Here is a 24,503-nt window from a genome sequence, read left to right as displayed (position 1 = left end):
TATCAGCAGATGTTTGATTTATAGACCTATTTTGTATATATATATGGGGCCTTATAATTGAGAGGGATCACCAGTGGAAAAAGTTGAAGAAGCCCTGATTTCCAGAACACAACATCCCTTGCACATTTTTGAAAATACATCAGAGGGGAGAAGGATTTTCTTTTCTTCTTCCTTTGCCAGTGGAATCTTGTGGCAGAAGCATCTAGTCATCAGACACCCAGCCCAGAAGGGGCTGATCCTGCCAGATCCAAGAGCACAGCCCCCAGATAACAGCAGAGTGCCATGTTTAGCAGATATTGCTTCCAAGGGAAGCAATGTGAGGACGACATGACAAAAGAAGCTACCAGGGTCCTATAGTGCCAAAGGTATAAGTGGCGTGGATTCCCTCCACATGGCTTTCTATTAGTTTATTCTGTATATGTGTGCCCACTCTTCCCACTGATGCTCGAGACATTTGTAGCAGAGTGTACCTCTGCCATTTCATGGCAGAAATGTTTTGTAATACTTTCCCATTTCAACAAATGATTTTGTTTTGAACTAATTCTTTGAACATCTTAAGTCCTCAGGAGCTATCATTGTAGGAGTGTGGAATAACAAAATACTTTGAGTGTTGGATAGTTCTTTTCTGGGAGACCCAAAGTAAAAGAATGAGTACTCCTCAAAAGGGTTACTCCACTTATGAGTAGCCCGTTGAGTTAGTCCACAGAAACCAGTGCATATATACATGCATGTAGACATGTGTCCATGTAAGCAAGCATGTGTATAAACATACAATTTTTTTGCGACAGAATTCCTGATGTGGAAACACGTTCTCCTAATGCAGACCGACACACACTTTGCATTGTAATGGCTTACAGCTTTATCCAGGGGCACTGAGAGGCTAAATCATTTGCCCATAGGTCACACAGTTAGTATGTACCACGGGGAGCTTGAACTCTTTTCTGAACTGGGGAAATTGTGCAGTGCAGTAATTTTTTTAAAACAATTCTAAAATGTCTGTTAATACAGAAGTCTCTCTTTTTAAGTTTTAATATCCTCCCAATGGATATGGATATGGTTGTGAGTCAGAACACTACCATGATCTTGGAAGAATGAAAATTATGAATCACTCATCCTGTTACTAATGATAATTCTTCTGTGATGAGTTGAATAAAAGGCATCAGGGAGGCTTGGAAGAAGTTGCTCAGAGATAAGAGAACCAAAGAAATGCTTTAATGCATAAGATAGATTGATCCTCAGTGATGAATTTGAATAAAGCCATGGCCAGGAATCACAGAGGATGAGAAAATGTGGCTTATCATCCACTTTGGTCAGACCCAATTTTGAGCCTTTACATGTGCTGTTGTTTCCTAGGCTTCCTGAGATGTGGTATAATAGAAAGAGTCAGAAAACTTGGGTAAGAAGTCACTGCTACCAGGGCAGTTTGGTGGCACTACCCCTAAAGTCAGGAGGGCTGAGTCTGATCTGGAACACTTAACACTTCCTACCTGTGTGACCCTGGGCAAGTAACTTAACTCCAATTGCCTCAGCTAGAGAGAGAAGAAGAAGGAGAGAAGGAGGACAAGGAGGAGGAGGAGGAGGAGGAGGAGGAGGAGGAGGAGGAGGAGGAGGAGGAGGAGGAGGAGGAAGAGGAGGAGGAGGAGGAGGAGGAGGAGGAAGAAGAGAAAAGAAGAAGGAAGAAGAAAAAGAAGAAGAAGGCACTGCTACTGTGTGACTGAACAAGACACAGGTTTGAGGATGGGCAAGTCTGACTTCATTGAACCTTCATAATACTTGCATTCCCTGACACAGTTGTGAATAGGGAAATGCTTTGGAAACATTAAGCTGATATGGAAATAGGAAAAAAAAAAAAGAATAACAGGTTTGTTATGAAGAATCCATGAGGTCACATACATGGAACATCCCAAAGGGAACACAGGATAGCAATGATGACATGAGCCATCCTTCTCTCTAAGCTCTGCCAGGACCTCCCCATTACTTCAGAGTTTTATAGAATCTTCCCTTGTAGTGAAGTGAATGACTTTTTCTACTCAAGACTCCTCAGCTTTAAAGTCACCATTGCTAGCCAACTTCTGTTACAGTGTAAAAATGCATTTAATTATTCATGATCCTGGGAGGTCTGTTATGTTCTATTGATTTGTTGTACATCTCTTGGCTTGAATTTCCTTCTGTTTGTTCATACTGATGATGTTTGTTTTAGCCATTAAGCTTTTAGGAGGATACTGAACGTAGCCGTTTTACTTGCTTATATAGCGCTCAGTGACATGATGTCATGCCACGTGGAATGGAAGCTTAATACAAAATGATTTGGTAATTACGGTGGTTTTCTACTTTTGCTACATGGATCCATGAATTTTGCAGCCTACTGTATCAACACTGGCAGAAAAATTAAACCCTAATGGTGAGAGAATTTTAACTGTCAACTTAAATGTAAGTTTTTCCGTACTGTGACGATTTGGATTAAATATTCAGAAACACCTTCAAAGATTTTTAGAATAGTTAATATTTCAAGTAATCTCCCAGTCTATTCTGTTCCAGAAATATTTTTGAAACATAGAGCAAATCCAAGATCCCAAATAACTACTAGGACACAAATGCTATATAGCAAGAGGTTGAATTTAGTTTCTTTTATTTTTATGTCTAATCATAGGAAATTACTGACACAACATAAGTTAGAGAAAGAGGAAATGGTAGTCTGCTAAGGTGTTCTTTGCTTCAAGTACCACAGTAGGCATCTTTAAGTTTGTTCCTTTCTTCTGATTCAAGATCAGAAGGTCATAGAGGAACCTTAGAGATTATTTAGTCCAACTACCATTATTGTATAAATGAAGAAATTGAGGGTTATAGTAAGTGATAGAGGCAAGATTTGAACTAGGGCCCTTTGAGTCGAAAGCCAACAGAACTGATTCAGATTTCTCTAATTCTGATTTTATCCACCCTCAATTTGAGTTGGGAATAGGCCTGCAACCTACTACAGATTGACCATACCATCCTCCTCCAATCATCCAACTGGATTTGGGAACAGTTGAGGGCCCTTATCAGGTACTTAATAACTCCATCATATGAATGCTCTAGTTCATGTGTAACCCTGGAGGCAAACAGACAGGGAAAGAATTGTAGCTTTTCGGACCTTACTGGATGTTGCTGTTGTGTTTGGACCGGGGTGGCGGTGATTGAACCCCGTTCAATATTTGCCCAGAACTTCCCGTTGTTAATGTCATGGACACAATGGTTGGGCACATTATTTCTGGCTTCTGCCCAAACCCCGATTTCTCTTTCCTACCAGGTCCTCTCCCCCCCAGCCAACTAGTCAGCTCCAGGCGTTTAGAAGCTTCCTGGCCACTCCCATGTCCTGACCCTATTTTGCTTTCTCCAGTACCCAACGATGCCATCTGGCAGAACCACTGAGGGAAACCTAAACCTAAGCCCCTGGCCCTGTTTTTTTCAGTCCTCCACTTCCCCCCCAAAATGGTGCAAAAGCGCGCCGGACTCACAAGCAGCCCCACACCGTTCGGGCTGGGGGGAGAAGGGCAGAATTTTTAATTACAATGAAAAGTTCCCGCGTTCCCCCTTCAACCCCCCGGGTGTCAGCGGCGAACAACAGAGGATTCCCTCCCTGGCCGGGCACCCGATTGGCTGAAGGGTGGGCAGCTTTCCCCTCAGCCTGCTAGGCCGGGTTGGTGCCAGCCTATGCCAATTACTGCCGCTGCCCCTTCCTCCCCGGCGGCGCTTGTCAAAGTTGATCGCCAGGCTATGAGCTGAAATGGAGAGAATAGCAACCAGCAGCCCGCGAAGGAGGCGGCGCGGGAGGAGGAGGAGGAGGGTGGCAGGACTCCGCCGCGGCCGCTCCCGAAGGCCGGCAGTTTGCAGAGTCCGGAAGGAGAGGCCGTAGCCTTCCAGGCTCCTTGGCGGCTCAGCCCCCAAACGGAGGAGCAGAAAGCCCGGCGGCGAGGCAGGGCTGGGGTTAGGGGGCGTGGAGGGCCGGCGGCGGCCAAGCAGCGGCGGGGGGAGAGGGCGAGAAGCGAGGGGCGCGCCTTCGCCGGCGCCCGCAGCGGGAGGAGAGGAGGCTGTGGGTGGGGAAGCGGGCGGAGGAGCCAGCGCCGACTCTTCGGGGGCTCCCCTGCAGCACGCTGCGCTGGGAAGTGGGCTGGCCTGGGAGGCTGATCTAGCTTCTCCCCACCTCCTCCTCTTCTTCCTCCTCCTCCACCTCCTCCTCCAGCTCCTCCCGCAGCTGCCGCTGCTCACTCCCGCCACTCCCCACTCCCCCCCTCCCCGCCCGCCTTCCCTTCCTCCTCCCCCACCCCCTCCAGCCCAGAACCAAACCAAACCGAAACCCGGACCCCCATCCGCCTCCCCCCGCCCGTCCCTCCCCGCGAGCTCTAGACCATGGGCATTTCTGTTTTCACCTTATAAAGATGGCGGTGCGGGATCACTGCAACCTTTAGACTAATGACTGTCCGAAACATCGCCTCCATCTGTAATATGGTGAGTACCAGCCGGCCTGGAGGTGGCTCTGAAGGAAAGAGGAGCAAAAGCAATGAAAGAAAGGCCAGCCCGAGCCCCCGGCCCCGGGGCCGGGGCTAGGTGCAGGGTGGGGATGGGGTGGGGAGGTCCGGAGGCCGGGAGGACGCGGGGCTGCATTCAGTGCCCCGGGCGCTGGCGGGGCTCTGGGAGCGGCCGGGGGACCGGCTTCCCTGCCCGCTCGGCGGCCGCTCCCGCAGGCTCCCGCCACGCTGCCGCCGCCGCCCCCTCCCGCGCCGAGCCTCCACCCGGCCGGCTCCCGGCGGAGGGGGCTGGGGGTGGGGCCCAACCTCGGGCCGGCGTCGGGGGGAAACCCCAGCTCCGTGACCCCCCGCCGTGGGAGAATGCGCTTCTGGACTCCCGGCCCTCCCCCGTCCGCCCCCACCCCCACCCCCGGGCTCGGGGACTGCGTCGCGGAGCTGCTTTGGAAATGCACTGGGCTTTAGCCATTGGGAACGATCTGCTGTCATTGAAACTCAAAGTACGCTGCCGACCTCTCCTTTGGACTCCTGCCTCTGCGCCCTGAAAGCACTTCTCCACCAGCCAGCCTCAGTTTTGCCCATCCGTGAAACGGGGGCATATTGTTCTCGGGAGATCAATGGCACTCGGAGGCCCTCTGGTCCTGGCTGATGGAGTGGACTGCGTAATACGGTTCAGCTGGGGTCCTTTTCTGGCACTTTTTAGCAGATCGGGGGCGGGGGTGGGGGGGATGTCGCCAAGCTAGTGGAGTTATTATTTGCCCTAAGGTGGGGCTTTAACAGTTACTTTGACTCGGGCTCCTCCTCCCCTGTGCTCCATACTCTCCGCAGGTTCTTCCCCGGCCGTTTCCCCGAGCCGAACCCACCCCACTGGACACCCCGTGGGCACGTTGTTGGCCCCGACGCCCCTGCTCTGCATCTGTGCCCCAGGGGATGCCAGCTTGCTCGTGGAGCAAGGCTGTCCTCCCCAACCTGCTGGATGCCGTTTCCCTCCGGCGTTGGGAACCTCTTCTGGGTGTGCCATGTTTGTTTACCCTCCGGTTCCTATCAGCATCCATTCAGCCGTCCCGGGGTGTCTAGACTACTTCTGGGAACCCTTGTTCCGATTCTTTTCCTCTCTCATTTATTAATCGCCTTATTTTGAAGCTCTCTGGGAACTGGTAGAACGGGCTTCGAAGGTGGAATGTGAGAAGGCTTGGATGAGAATAGCCACATGAAAAGTGAGACTTGAGTTGGAAGCCCCTGGGTAAGGTGATCAGGCCCGCCTGCTCCCCCTCCCCCCAGTTTAATCCTCTATTTCACACCTGAGATGCCAGACTACCATATGGCAAAGGAGAGCTTTGGGGAGCCCTGCTTTACGCCCAGGATGGAACAGGGCACCCTTAGCGGTCACTGACACCGCTTACAGCCTGCACCCCAGGGCTTCACTAAAGAGAAAGCAGCAATGCTTACTGGCTCGGAGAGAATTAGAATTGGGGTGAGACTACAGACACCTTCTTAATTTTCATCTTCCTTCCCCCTGGTCTTGTGCCTGTGTGTGCATTCGTGCCGGAGTGGGAAAGAAAACTGTTACCTGCTAGATAAAGCAAAACTGTTATTTTTCCCTAATCCGACTTTTCATTTTTAATGGCTCAGAGTGGATACTTTTCAGCCTGGCTTGGCCACAGCCTCCCAGGCAGGGGTGGTCATGGGAATGAAAGGGAAATTGGCTTTTTTCATGGGACGCCGTGCAAGGTTCTTGTGGTCTCTCTTGGAGTGTGCTCTGTTCCTTTTGCTGCAGAGCTGTTCTCCACTGGGCATCAAAGGCCGGATGGCCAAGCAAGAAAGCGGAGGAGGAAACTGACCAAAAATTGGTGGTGATGGTTTAGGATCTCCCTGATCCTCCTCCGCCTTTATTCCTAGTATAGATAGGGGGAAGCCATGGGCATCTCTGACCAGCGAGAACCTGTTTCTTGCTATTCCATGTAGCACGTCCGTCTGGATTGGCCAATGAATGAATCGTTGGGGGTTACACATCGTGGGCCTGTGGAGTGTGCAGTACAGTCTCCCTAAATTCTCACAAAGGAAGCTAAGGAAGAATCAGATTTAATGGTCTTCTCTCAGTTAAATAGAGAACCGTAAATGATGAGTTGGAAACTCCTCACTGCTCATTTTTCCTATGGTGGTCAAGCTACTCAATGGCTTCCCTTTCCTCCTGGTGTTAAATGGAAATTGGACTGTTACCTCAGGCTTAATGGCAAAAGTTACCAAAGTAAACCATCTTCGGTGTCTGGTACTTTGCAAAATAGATGCTAATCAAACAAAATAATAACATACACAGGGAGGTGGAGTGGAAAATCGTGACCACTCCCCCTTTTAAAACACATAAGTAATTTCAGCCCCTCCCTATCTGACTGAGCCAGAGGAGAATGTTGAGTGAGATGAGCTTACTTCTGACTGGGATGCTGCTTTTTTCATCTGATCAGACGTAAATGCTCAGTGGACTTCACTTTAGGGCTTGCATTTGATGATGAATTGTTTTCAGGTAGGTCTTTTACGAGTCTCCTCCTCCCTCGATTTGTATTCCCGAATCTGTTTTTATTAATCCAGATCTTATTCCTTGCCAAGGTGTTTGTTCAGGTCCAGTTTCAGTCTCTGTAACAAATAGCAGAGAAAATTGATTGACTTGGAGGTGACATTTTTAGACAGGTTGGATTGGGCACGTTCTGAAAAGACTGAATTCTATTAAGGAAAGATGTAATAAAAGGATTTCATTTTTTAATTTAAGATTTAACAAAATTAAGACCTTTATTAAGAAGATTTGTTTTCCTGATTAAAATGGCAATGAGTAGACACAAGAAAATAGCATCCAGTATTATTCACTTTATTGAGAAGTAAACATTTTTCCTTTTCTATCCTACACAATCTCAATATACATTAAAGAGAAAAACCCAGAGGTTTTTTTTTCAGTCTGTTGGGAGGCTAAGGCTAGATCTTATTTATATTAATTTTTTTTCTCCTCCATTTGAACTCTTGCCATAGCACTTCTTGATAAACTTGCTTAAGGAATGTCATCCTGGCCACAGTGTCTTGTTCAAAGGTAATAAAGCTTGCTTGGCTGGTGTGTTGAGATTTTCAGAATGCATTAGTTACCAAAGTATGTTGAAATGTCCATGGTTGGTTAAAGAAGGCTTCACTGAATCTTCAGCGTAGTCAGTTTCCCAGAAATGGATGAATTGAGATTTAAAATATTGACAGGTGAAAAATGAGAATCTGAGGACTTTTCAGAAGTAGCTTTTGCTGGGGAAGTTAAATGACATTTCAAAATGTGACTTTAAGACACAAATTAGTTGAAATGTGTCTAATCGCCATGATTATTAATTAGTGGTCCCTTTCTATAGCCAATATTTATCATGATGTGATACTTCTTTCTTTGAAAAATATATGATGCATTCTGAATTTATGGCTTTTGTATTTAGATGAGATTTAATTATAGTGATAAAATCTAGTTAGGATGTAGTCTTAGTAAAACCCAGGCCTTTTCTCTATACAGCTGGCTTAGCTTATGATCTAGGGCAAATTACTATACTTCTTTATGGGGCTCAGCTTCTTACCATGTAAAGCTAAGGAAGTACTTAATATAGATTTCTGTTTGCTAAATGATCAGACACAGTTAGGCAAAGGCTTTATAAAAAGATATGTATTTACTACCTGGTCAGTAAATATTTGTTGAGTGCTTTCCTTCTGTAAATCATTATAGATCATTATGTTTTGCATGATGAAGGGGATGGCATTGGATTGAGAAGCAAGAATCCTTGATTCAGCTTGGCTTTGCCAATTGTACAAACTTGGCAAATTCCTTCATGTCTCTAGATCTTATTTTCTTCATATGTAAAGTGAGAGTATTGGATTAGGTGATTCTTAAGATCCCTTCCTAAGCTAAAATTTTTAACTGCTTCTTTCTAAATATTAAAAATGTTAGTAATCATTAAAATATGTTATTTTTTTTAAAGTGGACATTATTGCCTTAGAATGCCATTTTGAATATCCAGATAGCGACCAGCTAAAATGAATGAATTTTTGAAAAATCCCTAAATCTAGGGGACTTCTTTGGACATTTTTTCATCCACTTGGACAAATAAACGATTTTGCTGAAGTCATAGTTGGGGGGAAAAATTAATTTAAAAAGTAGCAAATTTAATTTTAAGTAGTTAAGAAGTAATTTAATTTAGGAAGTAGTTATAATTAGTTGCTAGTTTTCCATGGTATTCTTGAAATAATTAGAAACGGAGCCTAGTAGATAACTGTGTTCAGTTATTTTGGGAGAATCAGCTCTAAGTCTTGAAAATCAGCATATGGGGTTTCACCTGCTTAGTTTACTGATGTGAGAAACTGAAACCTGAAAGTGGGCAAAATGAATGGGAGATGACAGAAGTTCAGATCTAAAATATGAGAATGGAAATTGTGTTAAAGGGAGACTCTTGTAAGATAGATGCAAGTCAAATAAAATAGCATAATGAAAGGGAATTAGATCAGTTTTTCCCCCCTCATGATATAACTATTAAGCTATATTCAATCTCTTATATTTGGAAGTTGGCTAACTGTACCATTGTCATAATATTGAATGTGAACTGTACTTAATTAAAAATAATCCACAATAAAACTATTCATGTAGATTTCTGTGACATTTGATTGCATATACTTGAAAATAATTTCTGTTTATTTTTAATGTTCTATGACTTAGACTATTCATCTTTTCACTCTTGCCTTTCTCCTAATCAATCAGTATTTTTAAAAAAAGTTTTGTAAGTCCTTTATTTTATATGACATTATCTTTACAAAACTTTCTAACTACTTTATATTTACTATCATGTCCATTTTTTAGAAATAGAAGCAAAATCCAATGACTGGCCCAAGTTATCCTAGCACTGGTCATCATGGACATTTCCATACTACACAAGAGGTTTATTAAGGGTTTGCTCATAAAAACCAAAATGCCTTTCCCAAGATCCCTCAGTGACCTCACTGTATATTCTCTTCCTAATTTGTCCTTCTGATTAGCAGTTCACATTTTATTATTGTAGTTTTGCAATATTCAAGCCTATAATGGTGGTAAAGTGAAACATTGGTAGAGTATGGAAAAAGGGCACAGCAATTCTTAATTGCATATGCACCATGCTGCCTCTCTTTGGATCAGGGATATATACACATACATATACACATACATACATGTGTTTATATAAATGTAGATATCTAGATATTTATCTATATGCAAGACCTGACCTATTCAGATGAATAGCAAAGATATATCTGAGTCTATCTAAAATACCATCTAATTGCACGTATTTAATGTCAGATTACTTACTGTCTTGGGAAAGGGAGACATAAGGGAGGGAGGGAGGGAGAAAATTTTGGAACACAAAGTCTTGCAGAAATGTATGTATCTTTACGTGTATTTGGAAAAATAAAATACTATTAAAAATTTTTTTTTAAATCACAATCTCAGTTGACAAGTAACTCTGAGATCAGAATGCTTCCTACAATTCCAGCATTGATTTTTGGCTTCTAATTTAGCTCAAGTTTCAAATGATTCATTCTGAATTTCATAGTGAATCCAAGCTGGAATCACCTTTTAGCCTAATTAAAGGCAGTGATTTTGGATGATCTCTTAAAAGTTTAAGGTGACCACTGAAGTTCCTTCCAATTCTGAGTCGTTGAAGGTGTTCCCTAGCTGTTAAGACTTCTTTCTGCAATTCTCAAGAATAATGTAATTCTTCCCAGTGCTTTGCACATAATAGTTTTTTAGTAAATACTTTTTTGATTGGATGTAAAGGAAACACTTTCGTGTGTGTGTGTGTGTGTGTGTGTGTGTGTGTGTGTACGTACACATATGGAATTGAGTAAAAGGTAAGAGTCCCAAGGAAGAGGTCATGACTGTCTTGTGGTAGCTAAGGGGATGGGATGAAGGAGTGATGATTGGGTGAGAAAAAGTACAAGCTGGTATCACAGAAAGGTTATAAATCACAGGACAGAAGTTAGTTATTTCTTGCTAGTCTTTAAATGAAAGTTATTATTATTCAAAATCAGATCTCAATTTAGCTCAGTATTGTTCATTTTGGAAAGTAATTTGTATTCAGTTAAAATGAACATTAGAGGAAAATATCTTTTTAACAACTTATGAGAAGTAGATGGCTTCTAGATTCGTATTTACTCACTCCAAAGCTCTTTGCTATCTTTATAGAAAATGAAGTTCGATAATAGTTTTACTTACACCTAAGAAATTTTCTCTTCAGTTGAGATTGGTGTAATAAGACTTTTCAGTTTCTGCCTGAACACGCATATGTGATAGGTATCTTGTGTGCACTTTTTTTTTTTTTTAGCCCACATTATATGTTTCAGAATATTGTGTTTTCTTGGAAATTTGTATTCTAGCTACATTGAGTTGCAACAGTTACTAGCTTATTCAACGGGTGTTTGGTCCCAGGAAGCAGGTTGATGTTGTTATGGGGTAGATTTAGATGTCACCTTGGGAAAACCTTCCTCACAATTATAATTGTCTCCCAACTGGAATGATTATCCTTGGAGAAATACTGGATATCCTGCCCTTCCTCACCGAGGATTTTTGAGGCATTGATTGCCAGTGATATTGTTTTAGTGTGGATTCTCAGTCATGTTTGAGTCTGACTCGATGGTGTCTTAAGTTTTTCCATTTTTGAGAAAATGTAATTTTTTTTGTAATTATATGAATCTATAATAGTTCAAGATAACTATATACTTCTTGAATCTATTTAGTGGAGTATTAATTAAGCACTCTCTAGGTTTTAAGCACTGTGGAAAACACTCAAGATGCAAGGAACTTATGTCCTAATGGGGAAGGATGCCATACAACAGGAAACTGAAAAGCTGAAAGGCAAGAGAGAAGGTACCAGCATAGAAGATGGTGTCAAGCAATCGATAAAACATTTATTAAATAGCTACTATATTCCAGGCACTGTGTTAAGTGCTGGGGATACAAAATGAAGCTAAACAGACAGTCCTTCCTCTCAAGGAACTTAAAGTCTAATGGGAAACGGACAAAGCAAGTTACATCCAAGATAAATAGAAAATAATAAAGGCAAGGAAAGGACTGAAATTATGGGAAGTTGGAAGCAGACTAGAAGAAGGGATTGAAGGTTGGATAGCCTAGGCCTCATCCCCAAATAAAGCTTGTGTGAGGAATTCATCAGGGGGAGCAGGGGGCCAGTTAGGTCCAAGGAGGTTCCCCCAGGAGGAGGTCTCAGCCTGTGAGAGAAGTTCAAGGGTTAGATGGCAACTGAGGACTGGAGCAAAAATCAGCAATTATTACCAAGTCCTCCTAAATGCTAGACTTTTTAAAAAAGTCTTTCAAGATTGTTTATTTTTATAGGATAAATTATTCTTGTTTTGTCTGTTTCACTCTGCTATCATTCATATAAATCTTCCTAAGTTTCTTTGAAACTCATGTCATTTCTTTTATCATAATAGTAATCCATTATATTCATATATCATAATTTGTTGAACCATTTCCCAGCTGGTAGGTATTTCTTAAGTTCTTTGACACTGCAAAAACAGCCATTATAATTATTTTTGCACTTACAGGTCCATTTCTGCTTTCTTTTATCTTGGGGGTATAGGCCTAGTGATGATATTAATAGCTTTCTTCTCTAATCTTTTAGATTTCCTTTTTTGTGCTTATTTTGGGTAAATTGCCTTTTTAATTTTTAAAAAATATTTCATTTTTACCACAATTTCATATAAAAAAGTTTTGATTTTCAAATTCTATTTCTCTTCCTCTCCTCCCTGAAACAGCAAGCAGTCTGATATAGGTTTTACATGTGTAATCATGTACAACATTTCCATATTAGTCATTTTGTAGGGAAAAAAGCCTTGAACAAAGTAAAAGAAAGTGAAAAATAGTATGCTTCAGTCTGTATTCAGACCCTACTAGTTCTTTCTCTGAGTATGCATCACATTTTTCATCATGAATCTTCTTGGAGCATTGTATGGCTTAGAACAGCAAAGCCATTCACAGTCGTTCATCTTGCGGTGTTGGCTTTTATATTTACAGTGTTCTCCTGGTTCTGCTCACTTCACTTTGTATCACTTCATGTAACTTTTAAGATTTTTCTGAAATCCTCCTGCTCATCAGGATGATTTAAAGAAATATCTTTTTATTTTAAAAAATACATGCAAAGATAGTTTTCAACATTCACCCGTGCAAAAACTTGTTCCAAATTTTTCTCCCTCCCTTCCCTTTTCCCCTAGACAGCAAATAATCCATTGTGTTAAATATGTCCAATTCTTCTAAACATATTTCCACATTTATCATGCTGCACAAGCTGCTCATCATTTCTTATGGCACAAGAATACAATCTAATTACATTCATGTACCACAACTCGTTTAGCCATTCCTAATTAATGGGCATCTCCTCAATTAACAATTCTTAGCAACTATAAAAAGGGCTGCTATAATATTTTTGTACAAATTGATTCTTTTTCCTTTAAAAAAAAATCCCTTTGGGATACAGATCTGGTAGTAGGATTGCTGGATCAAAAAGTATGCACAATTTTTTTTTAGCCCTTTGGGCATAATTTCAAATTGTTCTCCAGAATGATTGGATCAGTTCACAATTCTACCACTGTTGTATTGATGTCCCAGCTTTTCCACATCCCCTCCACCATTATTATTTTCATTTTCTGTCAGCCAATCTGATAGGTGTGAGGTGAGAGTTATTTAAGTTGCATGTGTCTAATAAGTGGTGATATAGAACTTTTTTTCATATAATTATAAATATATGCTAGACATTAAGTAAAAGGGATACCAAGTGAAAATGCAATAACTCCTGCTTTCAAAGAGCTTACATTCTATCTAGGGAGACTATTTATTTGTTCTTTCTTTCAATCTAGCCATATGCACATATATACATATGCATACATACATATTCATACCCACATATTTATATGTATATGAAGGGGTTGCTTTAGCAGTTTTTGGATCAGAAAAGGCTCTTGTATATTTGAAACATTTTCTCTTTGAAATATTTGTTAAATTCAGAATAATTTTCTTAAAATGAATGAGTTAAATCCAAGGGTAATTCTAAAATTTTGAAACTTAATATTGGCTCTCAATTTTGTCTCTTCATTCAATAAAACTTTGCCATACCTATAAATATTCTACTGATTTTAACTTCTCCATTTCAATTTTACTTTCCTTCTAATGGATAAAAGATGAATTCTAGGAGGCAGCAAGGGACCTTCTAGAGAACAATCCATAAATTGAATAATTGGCTCTTTAGATGACCTCATATTGGCTGAAAGGACAGCTCATGGTTTATGTAATTTGTGTTGGATCATTCCATTGTGCTTTTCAGGAAGAAAAGCTTGAGTCTGAGAAGTATCTCCAAAACAATGACATTGCTGCAAGAACACATACTTACATTTCACTTTAACTAGACTGGCAAAGTAGGAAACAAAATTTGCAGATATGAAGCTGTGGTTTAAATAATCCCCTCAGAGTTTAGCTGGGTGAGGAGTGATTAGGGGATTAGGTAGAAGCAAACCCTGTTCTAACCTGTTCCCTAAAAACTGCAGCCAGGCCAGGTGGAACCAACTTCTCACCAGGTTCCATCATGGAAACAATGTTGGCAATGAATTTTGCTCCTGACTCAAAGCACTTTCCGAGGCTCACTTCTTCTAGGGTGAACGTCAGGTTTCCTAATGAGAATGGAATAATAAAGCATAATAAGCCACAATGGATTTTGTGCTATCTCTTTTTTATCTTTTTTACCTTCTTCCCAAAAATGCAGCTGTGCTCTTTTAAGCAGTCAGAAAAAAAAGGTGGAAAAGATATCGGTGATGATTATTCTTTAAATGAGTCGCTTTACATCCTCAGGCCTCATTTTATTTTTTTTTTTTTTTAGAATGAGAAAGTTGAGCCAGATCAGGCTTTTTGCTTGCTTGTTTTGTTTTTATCTTTGTGTGTGTCATGGAACTTTTGGCAACCTGGGTGGACCTTTTCTCAGAAAAATGTTTTAAAATGTTTAAATGTATGAAATAAAATCCACAGGTGATGTAGTGGATAGAGCCCTGGGCCTAAATTCACTAAGACCTGAGTTCAAATGTAGCTTCAGACACTTTCTAGGTGTTCAACCCCAGGCAAGTCATATAATCTTTTAGCCTCAGTTTCCTTAGCTGTAAAATGATCTGGAGAAGGAAATGACAAACCACTCCAGTAATCTTTGTCAAGAAAACTCCAAATGGGGTCATGAAGAATTAATTGGATGTGATGAGAATGATTGCACAACAACAAAAAGAACTTGAAAATATCACATTTTACAAATGAAGATCTTTCTATTGTAAATGAAGGGGTTGAACTTGAGGGCTTCTAAGGTCTCTTCCACATATACATCTATAAACCTATGATAGTGGAAGGTTTTAAAACATCAGTCAAGAGCTTAGTCCTCCTTGGCCAGGGGGAATAGAAAGATGACTGTGTCTACATCTAATTACCCCAGTTACTTGTGAAGATTAATTATTCAAAGTATCAAAAGCTATTAAGAAACATTTTTCACTGTCCTCCTCCAGAATTAATGGATGGACAGTTAGGGTCTTAAAAATGAATGACTGAGTTTTGTGGTTTCAGTTTTTGAAGGCAGAATTAAAATTTGGAAGATAGTGGTTTGAAAACTAATTTGATAAGGGGATATTGGGTTTGTAAGGATCTTTAATGAGTTTGCCTGCTAGTATAGAAATGTATTCTAAAGGAAGAGAGGATTTAAAAAGTATAATTGGAAGAGTAAAGGAAAATCAGTCTCTAAATTCAGACTGAAATGTGTTGTATTTGGCAAAAAAGTTCTAATAACCCTTCAAGAGGTAATGCTGGAGAAACTGAGGCAAGATAGAAATTAGAGAGTGTTTAAAAAATTATTTAAAAGGGAGAGATTTACTGGGACCAAACAGATCCATGGCTTGGTCCCAGGGCTGAATGAGACTATCTTCTCCAAGAATCCGGCAAACAATGTGAATTCTCTAGTCAGCCATTCATACCCAGAGCTCCGGCCATTTGGAGAAACCACAATGTGAATTCTCAATGACATATTATATACGTGGCTCAGATACAGGGGGTAGACCGAGGCAGGGGTGGAGTCAGGTCTATAGCCTAAAACATTTAGTCATTTGCTTGGTTCAAAAATCAGCATTTGGTACAGTTGTTTAAGTGATCCTAGCTGGAGAAGTTAATAAGTCAGATAAGCTCAATTGCATTAAAATGTTTAGTTGTTTACCTAAAGGAAAATAGAGAAATAATTGGGGAAGAGGAGGGGGTTAGAGCAGAAAGAGAAAAACTTTCACTCCTATTCTTCCATTTTGGGGTGGAGGGGGTTTGGAGCAAGAGTAATTGGGTTAGTTAATTAAGACTTGGTTTAGTTAAGATAAAAAAAAAATCTCTCCAATGATATGCTATTTATGGAATCCCTGATCCAAAGAAAGGCAGCATGATGCTGTAGAAAAAAGGCTGACTTTGGACTTCGAGGAGCTGGTTCAACTCCTGCCATTTAAACCCAGCCTGTTGGTTCATCTCTAGAATCCTAATGTACTTATCTCAAAAGGTCTGGGTTTTGCAGGGAAATGCTAGGATTCCTTCCTGCTCTCCATCTGTGAGCCTTCATTCCCCAAAATAATTCAGATACAATCCCTGTAGGAATGAGTTAGGTTGGAGTATGAGCCGATTAGGCAAAGGATAGCCAATAAATTTTGTAATTTAAGGGACCAAGGAAAGTTCAGGATTTGCTCCATTATCCTGTTTCCTGTGATCAATGCCTACGCAATTTTATATTTTTCAGTTTCCACGAGTAAAATAAACATAATTAATTCTGCTTTGAAGGAAATCAGCAAAATCTGACTGAGGATCGGAAGGTTATTACTAAATAACAAATAGAATGTACTTGATAATGGCCAAGTGGAAATACATTTTTTTTAAAGTTAATTGCTGTTTCTAATGATTGTTTTCACCTGTGCCTGCAAGGAATGCCTTTTTGTGAGCTTAGTCTCTTAACTTTAGGTTTGCTGACCAAAGCCCCTAGGCGTATTTTAGTTGTATTTTCTCTGTGTTTCAGCTACACCTCGGGTTATTTTCTCATATCCCGCGGCCATCTTTCTTTGGCTGGAGATTTTGTAACTCAGGTGCATGAAGTAGAGACTGTTTACAAGAAGTCAGATCAGTGACTTGCTGGTTATTTTTTTTTTTTTTTTTTTATTCACAAATCATTAAGTTTTGAAAATAGGGTAGAAGGCCAAAGTGCCACTGGCTTGCATTTACATACATCCGTTCTGGGTGACAGCTTGGAAGGAGTATGGTACAGGGCAAAGAGTGATGGGCTGGGACTTAAGCCTCCGGTTTGGGTTTTACCGCTCATTGGCATTTAAACAAATCACTTACAATCTCTGGGTTTCAGGTTTTTCGTCTCAAGTTCTTAAACTGGGTCAGTCCCCATATGGGGTCACATAACTTAATGTGGGAGTCATGAAATTATGATTTATTTTCAGTAAACAGTTGATTTGTGTACTTATTTTATATGCCTGGAGCCACGTAAACATCTCTCAGGAGAAAAGGAGTCAAGAATGGAAAAAGTTTAAGAAGCCCTGATAAATAATACATATCTCTACTTGTATTACAAGCATAATGTGAAGATAAATTAAAAAGAGAGATAAGAAGATTTATATGGAATCTATATGGGCGATTCCACCCTACCTGTGACTTAGATGATAAATCTAAGGGTGATTTGAGGCACTTGGGGAGCCAGTGGCCAAGATCTCACACAATGACAGGCTATTTTAAAAAGTGCCTTTCAAAAGTTTTTTTTTTCTTTTTAAAAGCTACATCAAAGTAGTAATAAAGCCCAGTTCCCTCACCTTTTATCCTGTTTATTTCCAGTCTTCAGTGATAACTATTATCAGATAAGTATAGTTAGAAACAAAAATATCATAGAACATAGTGTTAAAAACACTTAGTATCCTACATGTTGTTGTTTTAATTTTCCTCTGTTAAACCTGGTGCTGTTGCCAGAAATTAGTAACATTTCAAGTGTAGCCTTTGGTTTATATCATTGTAAATGATATAGATACATTCCTGTGTTCTGACATGCTTTCTTCATAAGTATTGAAGAGTAAGATTAAATACAGAAATTAATAATTCTCCCAATCAGATCTTTTTCTTGAGGATAATTCCATAATCAAATCATTTTGGTACAGGATTTCATTTTAATATTTTCCTGGATCTAGTCTCTTAATCAGATTAAAGTGAACAATATTGACATTCTTTTCCTTGTATTGCCTACAAGTTCCAGTCCTGTAGCCAAGAAAACCTGAGTTTCCTGATTCAAATCCAGCCTCAGACATTTACTAGCTGTGCAACCCTGGGCAAGTCACTTAAACCTATGTGTCTCAGTTTCCTCACCTGTAAAATGAGCTGGAGAAGGGAATGGCAAACTACTTTAGTACCTTTGCCACAAAAACCCCAAATGAGATCACGAAGAGCTATACAAACGTGAAATATGACTCAACAGACATTGCTTATAACCTTTTGGGTTCTATTTCTTTCAAAGTGACTAATATCCTATGGAAATTTGTACCCCATACATTGTTTTCTCTCTATAGTTATTTAGAATAAGAGTGACGTCTGGATGTGTTATTCAGTGTGGTGGATGGTTTGTGACAAGCGAACATTATTCTGGGTCTTGAGCTTACATATTTCAACAAATAGAGCCAGCAACCAACTGAATATATCTAGGAGTAGTGTCTTTATCATTTGTTCAGCTTTTTGTACACCAGCCCCAAATTTATCACTTTGGAATCACTCAAACTCTCAGTTTAGAAGACCATTCCAAATTGGTTTAGACTTGGGTTTACCCTAGATGACTCCAGTTCTTCAGTTAGTTTTTATGTTATATGCAAAGATTTTATGCACTTAGGATAAGTGAGAGGGGCTAGAGAAGCTAGGCTGGGATATATGTGTGTGGGATATGTGGTGAAAGGAAAATACTGCCTGGAACAGGATTTTTAGTGCTGGATCCAGTCCTAGTTGCCTTGTCCTAGGCTGTGGTTAGGTAGTTGAATCTGTTCTTCCCTCACAGCCATTCTTTTCATTCCTTAATGTCTTTTGAAAAGTAATAAAGACCAAGGAGGGAATTTGTTTTGTTTGATTATGCATATTTGTTACAAGGTTGTTGTTTTCTTCTTCCTTTCCTAGAGGAGAGGTAGAAGGAAGAGAAAACATTTGTAATGGTATTTTCTTTTTCCAAATACATGCAAAGATAGGTTTCAACATTCACCTTTGCAATTACCTTGTGTTCCAAGTTTTTCTCTCTTCTTCCCTTTCTCCTCTCCAAAACAGCAATAGGTTATAATAGGTTAAAAATAGGTTAAATCTATTCAATTCTTCTAAACATATTTCTATATTTGTCATGCTGAGCAAAAAAAAAAAAAAAAAGATCAAAAGGGGAAAAAACAAGCAAATAACAACAAAAGTTGAAAATATTGTGCTCTGTAAATTCAGTTTCAATTGATCAAGGATGGACAAAAGCAGCTACACCCAAAGAAAGAACACTGGGAAATAAATATAAACTGCTTGCATTTTTGTTTTTATTCCCGGGTTATTTCTACCTTCTGAATCCAATTCTCCCTGTGCAACAGGAAACTGTTCGGTTCTGCACACATATATTGTATCTAGGATATACTGTAACCTATTTAACATGTAAAGGACTCTTGCCATCTGGGGGAAGGGGGTGGAGGAAGGGAGGGGAAAAGTCAGAACAGAAGTGAGTGCAAGGGATAATGTTGTAAAAAATTACCCTGGCATGGGTTCTGTCAATAAAAAGTTATTTAAAATATAAAATATATATTATGCTCTGATCCCCATTCAGTGTCCATAGTTCTCTCTCTGGATGTGAATGATATTTTCCCCATAAGACTATTGAATTGCTTTGAATCACCTCATTGTCCATTGCAGTTGATCATCACATAATCTTGTTACTGTGTATAATGTTCTCTTGATTCTGCTCACTTCTCTCAGTTCATATAAGACTTCCCAGGTTTTTCTGAAATCACTCTCTTCATCATTTCTTCCCCAACTTAGGGGCGTCCACTTAATTTCCAATTTTTTGCCTCTATAACAATGGTTGTCACAAACATTTTTGCACACGTGGGAACTTTTCCCTCTTTTATAATCTCTTTAGGATACAGACCCAGTAGAGACACTGCTGGATCAAAGGGTATACACAAGAGAAAACTTTTTTTAAATAGGAAAAAAAATGATAGAATTCCACATATCCCTTAATAACTCTTGGGATACATTGGTCCTAAACTAGTTGACCCTTTGTCTCTATTTTTCTGAAAATGGAAACAACACATAGATTTTCTGGCGTTTTAGACAGATCTATTTGTAGTGTGGTTTTTTTCCTTGAAATTTATTTTTATTCAAATATATAAACTACTTTGGGTTCTCTTTCCTCAGAAAATGCCTGAATCAAGAGTTTCAAACAAGTAGGATAAAAGGAGGTAAATGCCTTATTTTTTATAAAGTAATTTTTTTGTGTGTGTGTGAAACTAACTTTTATACAATTACAAGTTTTTTTTTTGTGTGTGAGATTAACTTTTACATAATGGAAAGTCAATGAAACCTAATATGTAACAAATTAAGCTTCAACAAATCTGTATAATATCTATAATAATTTAACAGTTAATACTTTTTTCTCTGCTCCATTTTGTTATCTCTGACCACACTGTCCACATTTGTGGACATAAAATTTTGTTCACGTTAAATTTCTGTATTAAAATATCTATATCTACATAATTATAACTGGGTGATCTTGGGCAAGTTACTCTCAAAAAAATTTCAGAGCAAATATTGTTTGTAATCAGTAAGTTTCTTCATTGGGAATTCTCTATATGATTTCATAAAATCATAAATCTAGCCTAAAACAAAAATATAATTATAGCCAATATGTATTCTGATACTCCGGCTCTGCTTTTTTCACTTTGCATTATTTTGAGTAATTTTCTTTCATACATATTTTCATATATATGAATATTTCATATATTTTCTTTTTAAAATCATTATGACAGTAAACATATATTAAATGCTTATTATAATTCAGGTTTTATGCTAAGTGCTGGGGTTACAAAAAGTGGCAGTTCCCTTACTAAATTTTATTATAATTTTCCGTGATATCCCATCAATCACTGTCTCCATTTACTTATCACAAATCCTCTCTTTAATTCACTGAAATTTCCAATTTCCACCCTGTATAGAAAATATTCTCTTGAAAGACATCAGCGAACTACGAATTACCAGTACTTTTTCTTCATGACATTTCTTTTGACATTCATAGTGATCATCCTCCTTTTAGATAATTGCTCTTTCTGTGGCTTCAGAAACATCACACTTTCCTTTTTTATTTCTTTAACCCCTTTTCCATCTCCTTCATTAATGTTTCCTCTTCTGCACTCCTTAAGATGAAAGTACCCATGATGTCATAGGTCCATCTACTGATCAAGGCTTCCCACTTTTACCCTAGGAAATTCTACCACCCAGCTCTCCTGAGTGGTGAGTGAGCCTTCATCCTATTTGGTTGGCTCCAGACCCACTGTTCTCTGATCCTCTTCTTGTCCTGCTACTACACATATATCACTACCTCTCTCCCCCACACCTCTTATTCTTCTACCAATATTCAAATCAGTTGCCCCATGACATCATTCACTCTTTCCCTCTTTCTGTCTGTCTCCCTCCCTTCCCTTCTCCCCCCCTCTCTTTCTCTTTCTTCTCCCTTTTTCTATTTCTTTTCTCTGTCTTCTCTCTTTCTGTCTCTTCTCTGTCTATCCGTCTTTCTCTCGCCCTTTCCTTTCCTCCCTCTCTCTTCCCCTTCCATCTTCCCTCCCTTCCGTCTTTCTTCCCTCCCCACCGCCCCCCAGCTCCGTATGTATATATACAGATCGCTTCTCTCTTCTGAGCTTCAATCCCATTGGTTTTTGGACATTCCAAACCGGATATTCCATAATCATCTCAAGCTTAATATGTCCAGAGCAGAACTCTGCTCTTCCTTCCAAAGGAAGGTCTTTCCTTCCAAATTGATCTGTCTGTTGAAATTCCCTTTTACTGTTGAGGGTAGTATCCCCTCTTCCCAGGCAGCTATTTTCAAAATCTTCTTGTTATCTTTGTCTCCTTATCCTTACTCTATAAATCTGGTAGTCATTATTCACATCTTGTCTCCTCTGTCTCTACAAGGTTCCCTCAGTTTCATCTTTTCCTCTCTGCTTATGTAGCCATGACCCTAGTTAGGACCTGCCTCTTACCTGGATTATTTTGGTGGCTTTTTCTTTGCTCTCCCTAGCTCAAGTTTCTCACTCCAGAACATCCTCCACATGACTGCCAAAGCGATTTTCATAACACACAGACAGGTCTGACCATGTCCACCTCACCCCTCCCTAACAAGAAAGTCCAATGGTTTCCTATTATATCTGGAATCAAACATAAACTCCTTTATTTGGCATTTAAAGCTCTTCACAGCCTGCTCCCTTTTTGTCTGTTCAGTTTTCTATACTCATTATTCTACTCGACACACTGTGCAATGCAATCATATTGGCCTGTTTGTTCCAAACAAATACTCCGTCTCTCATCTCTTTGTACTCTTGTCTATAATGGGTAGAATTTACTCTCTTGCTGCTTCTTACAATTCTTCCTCAGTTCAAGCACCTCCTTTGATGTGTCCCCTTCTTTTCCCTTACCCATTTCCTGATCTCTGTCCCCTCCATGTATCTTATTTTTCTTTATTTCTCTTTTTTGCATTTGGGTATCCAGTACCCTGTAGAATGAAGCAGCTAGGTGGTACAGTGGGTAATGTACTGGCCCTGCAATCAGGAAAACTCATCTTCATCGGTCCAAATCCAGCATCAAAAACGTACTAGCTATGGGATCCTGTCACTTAACCCTGTTTGCCTCAGTTACCTCATCTGTAAAATGAACCAGACGAGGAAATGGCAAACTCCCTAGTACCTTTGCCAAGAAAACCTCAAAATGGGGTCATGAAGAGCCGGGTACAACTAAACAACAACAGGAAAGTTCACAAGAAAGAAAAAAAAAAAACAACTCAGCACAGTTCCTGGCACATAGTAAACACTTAACAAATGCTCTTTTTTGTATTCATTCATTCATTCATTTATGAGTCCGTCCTTCTTGTCTAATTGACTTTGCCAGCATTGCCATGAAGCAAATTGTGTTCCCAAAGCTCTTGTCAGGGAGCAGCATTTCCTGTTCCCCTAGGGTAGTGCCTTCCTTAGCTGGTAGGCTGCCAAGCTCAGCTACTCAGTTTCATGCCATTTCAAGAACTGGAGGAGACTTGAGGCTGCCTGATGGTCTCCATGTGTGTAAAACCAGAATCTCCTGACAGACATTTTCCATGTACGGTATGTGTTGTCTCCGTAGGTTGGATATGTCCAAATAGGTTGTTTACATTCAGCTGGAGTTGGAAGCTTTGTTTCCTGTTTAAAGGAAATCAGGAAGGTAACCTGGGTTTTGTGAGCTGCTGTGGAGGTAAGACTGCATTTATGGACACAGAGATTACTCAGCACCAAATGCCTGCACCAGGCGTCGAATTGGCAGGAGAATTGGGCAGAGGACTCTTTCTTTTTTCTGCTTTGAGAAAAGATACAAGTGGTTGCTGACTCTATTAGGGGAAGAGCCCGTAGGAAAGTAGAACGGGCTTTGGGGAGACAGCTGGCCCTCCAACATGTCTGTTTTTTCCAACTCTGTTCTCTTTGTCTCTGGTTTTCCTCCCAGAGGGTTTGAAGTCACTTAGGTCTTTTTTTGAAGCAGGAAGGAAAAAGAGGGACTCTTCCCAAGCTCTGGCTCCCACTTCTCTCTTCACAAAGGCATAGTGTGTTGAGTAATCAATCTCTCCGTGGGATTTTGAAACCTGCATTGCTCCAACAAATGGGTCATCCAACCATTGTTTGAAGACATCCAGGAAGAAGGAAACCTACTGTCTCCTGTGGCAGCTCTTTCTACTTGTGAATAACTCTTAACTATTAAGATGTTATTCTTATAAACAAGCCTAAATCTGCCTCTCTGCATCTTCTGTCCATTACTATTGGTTGCTCTCTCTAAAACTAAGCAGAATAAATCCAGTTCTTGTTCTGTTGAATTAATTCTTCAAATTTTTCAACATTGATCCTTGCAAAACCTTCTTTTCCAACTTTTCCCCTCCTTCCCCCCACTCCCTTCCCCTAGATGGAAGGTAGGACTACCTCTACATGTTAAATATGTTAAATACAATATATGTGTGTATATATCTATTTTTTAAAAGCATATGCAAAGTACACATAGAATATGTGGAAGACTTGTTTAGAGAGGAAGATTTCAGCTTCTGAGGATACTGGGAAAGAACCTTCTGCAAAAGGTGGCATTTGAGTAGGTTGAAGGGAGCCAAGCACTTCAAGAGAGAGAGGTAAGGAGGAAGAGGATGTTCCAGATATGGGGGCAGCTAGTGTGCAGGTCACATGGATAGGCAATGTAGTGTTTGTGTGAGGAATAGCAGTTATGTAGGAGAGGAATAAAGAAAGAGAAGGGGCCAAGATCTGAAGAATTTAAATGCTTTTTAAATTTAAAAAAAAATTGATTATGGCTTTTTATTTTCAAAATACAGATCGTTTTCAACATTTACCCTTGCAAAACTTTGTGTTCCAAATTTTCCTCCCTCCTTTCTCTCACCCCTGCCCCTAGACTGCATGTAATCCAATATATGTTAAATATGTACAATTCTTTTATACATAATTACACAATTATCATGCTGCACAAGAAAAATCAGATCAAAAGGAGAAAAAATGAGAAAAAAGCAAGTAAATAACAACAAAAAAAGGTGAAAATACTATGTTGTGATCCACATTCAGTGCCCATAGTTCTCTCTCTGGATGTGGATGACTCTCTCCATCCCAAGTCTATTGGAACTGTCCTGAATC

General features: G+C 39.9%; 1 protein-coding gene across 2 annotated transcripts in view; it reads left to right on the top strand.

The window, feature by feature from the left end:
* The first annotated feature begins 4,389 nt into the window (after positions 1-4,389).
* Positions 4,390-24,503, top strand: part of USP46 (ubiquitin specific peptidase 46) — a 60,135-nt gene continuing 40,021 nt past the window's right edge. For both annotated transcript variants that reach the window (XM_051967493.1, XM_051967492.1), the window contains exon 1: positions 4,390-4,485. In XM_051967493.1, coding sequence (XP_051823453.1) covers positions 4,450-4,485 — 36 coding nt within the window. In that variant the 5' untranslated portion in view covers positions 4,390-4,449. The remainder of the gene's footprint in view (positions 4,486-24,503) is intronic.

Source organism: Antechinus flavipes, chromosome 6 (genome assembly GCF_016432865.1).
Source record: "Antechinus flavipes isolate AdamAnt ecotype Samford, QLD, Australia chromosome 6, AdamAnt_v2, whole genome shotgun sequence".
NCBI lineage: Eukaryota > Metazoa > Chordata > Mammalia > Dasyuromorphia > Dasyuridae > Antechinus > Antechinus flavipes.
Note: the sequence above shows the minus strand (reverse complement) of the source record. Positions and strands in the feature narration are given on the sequence as shown.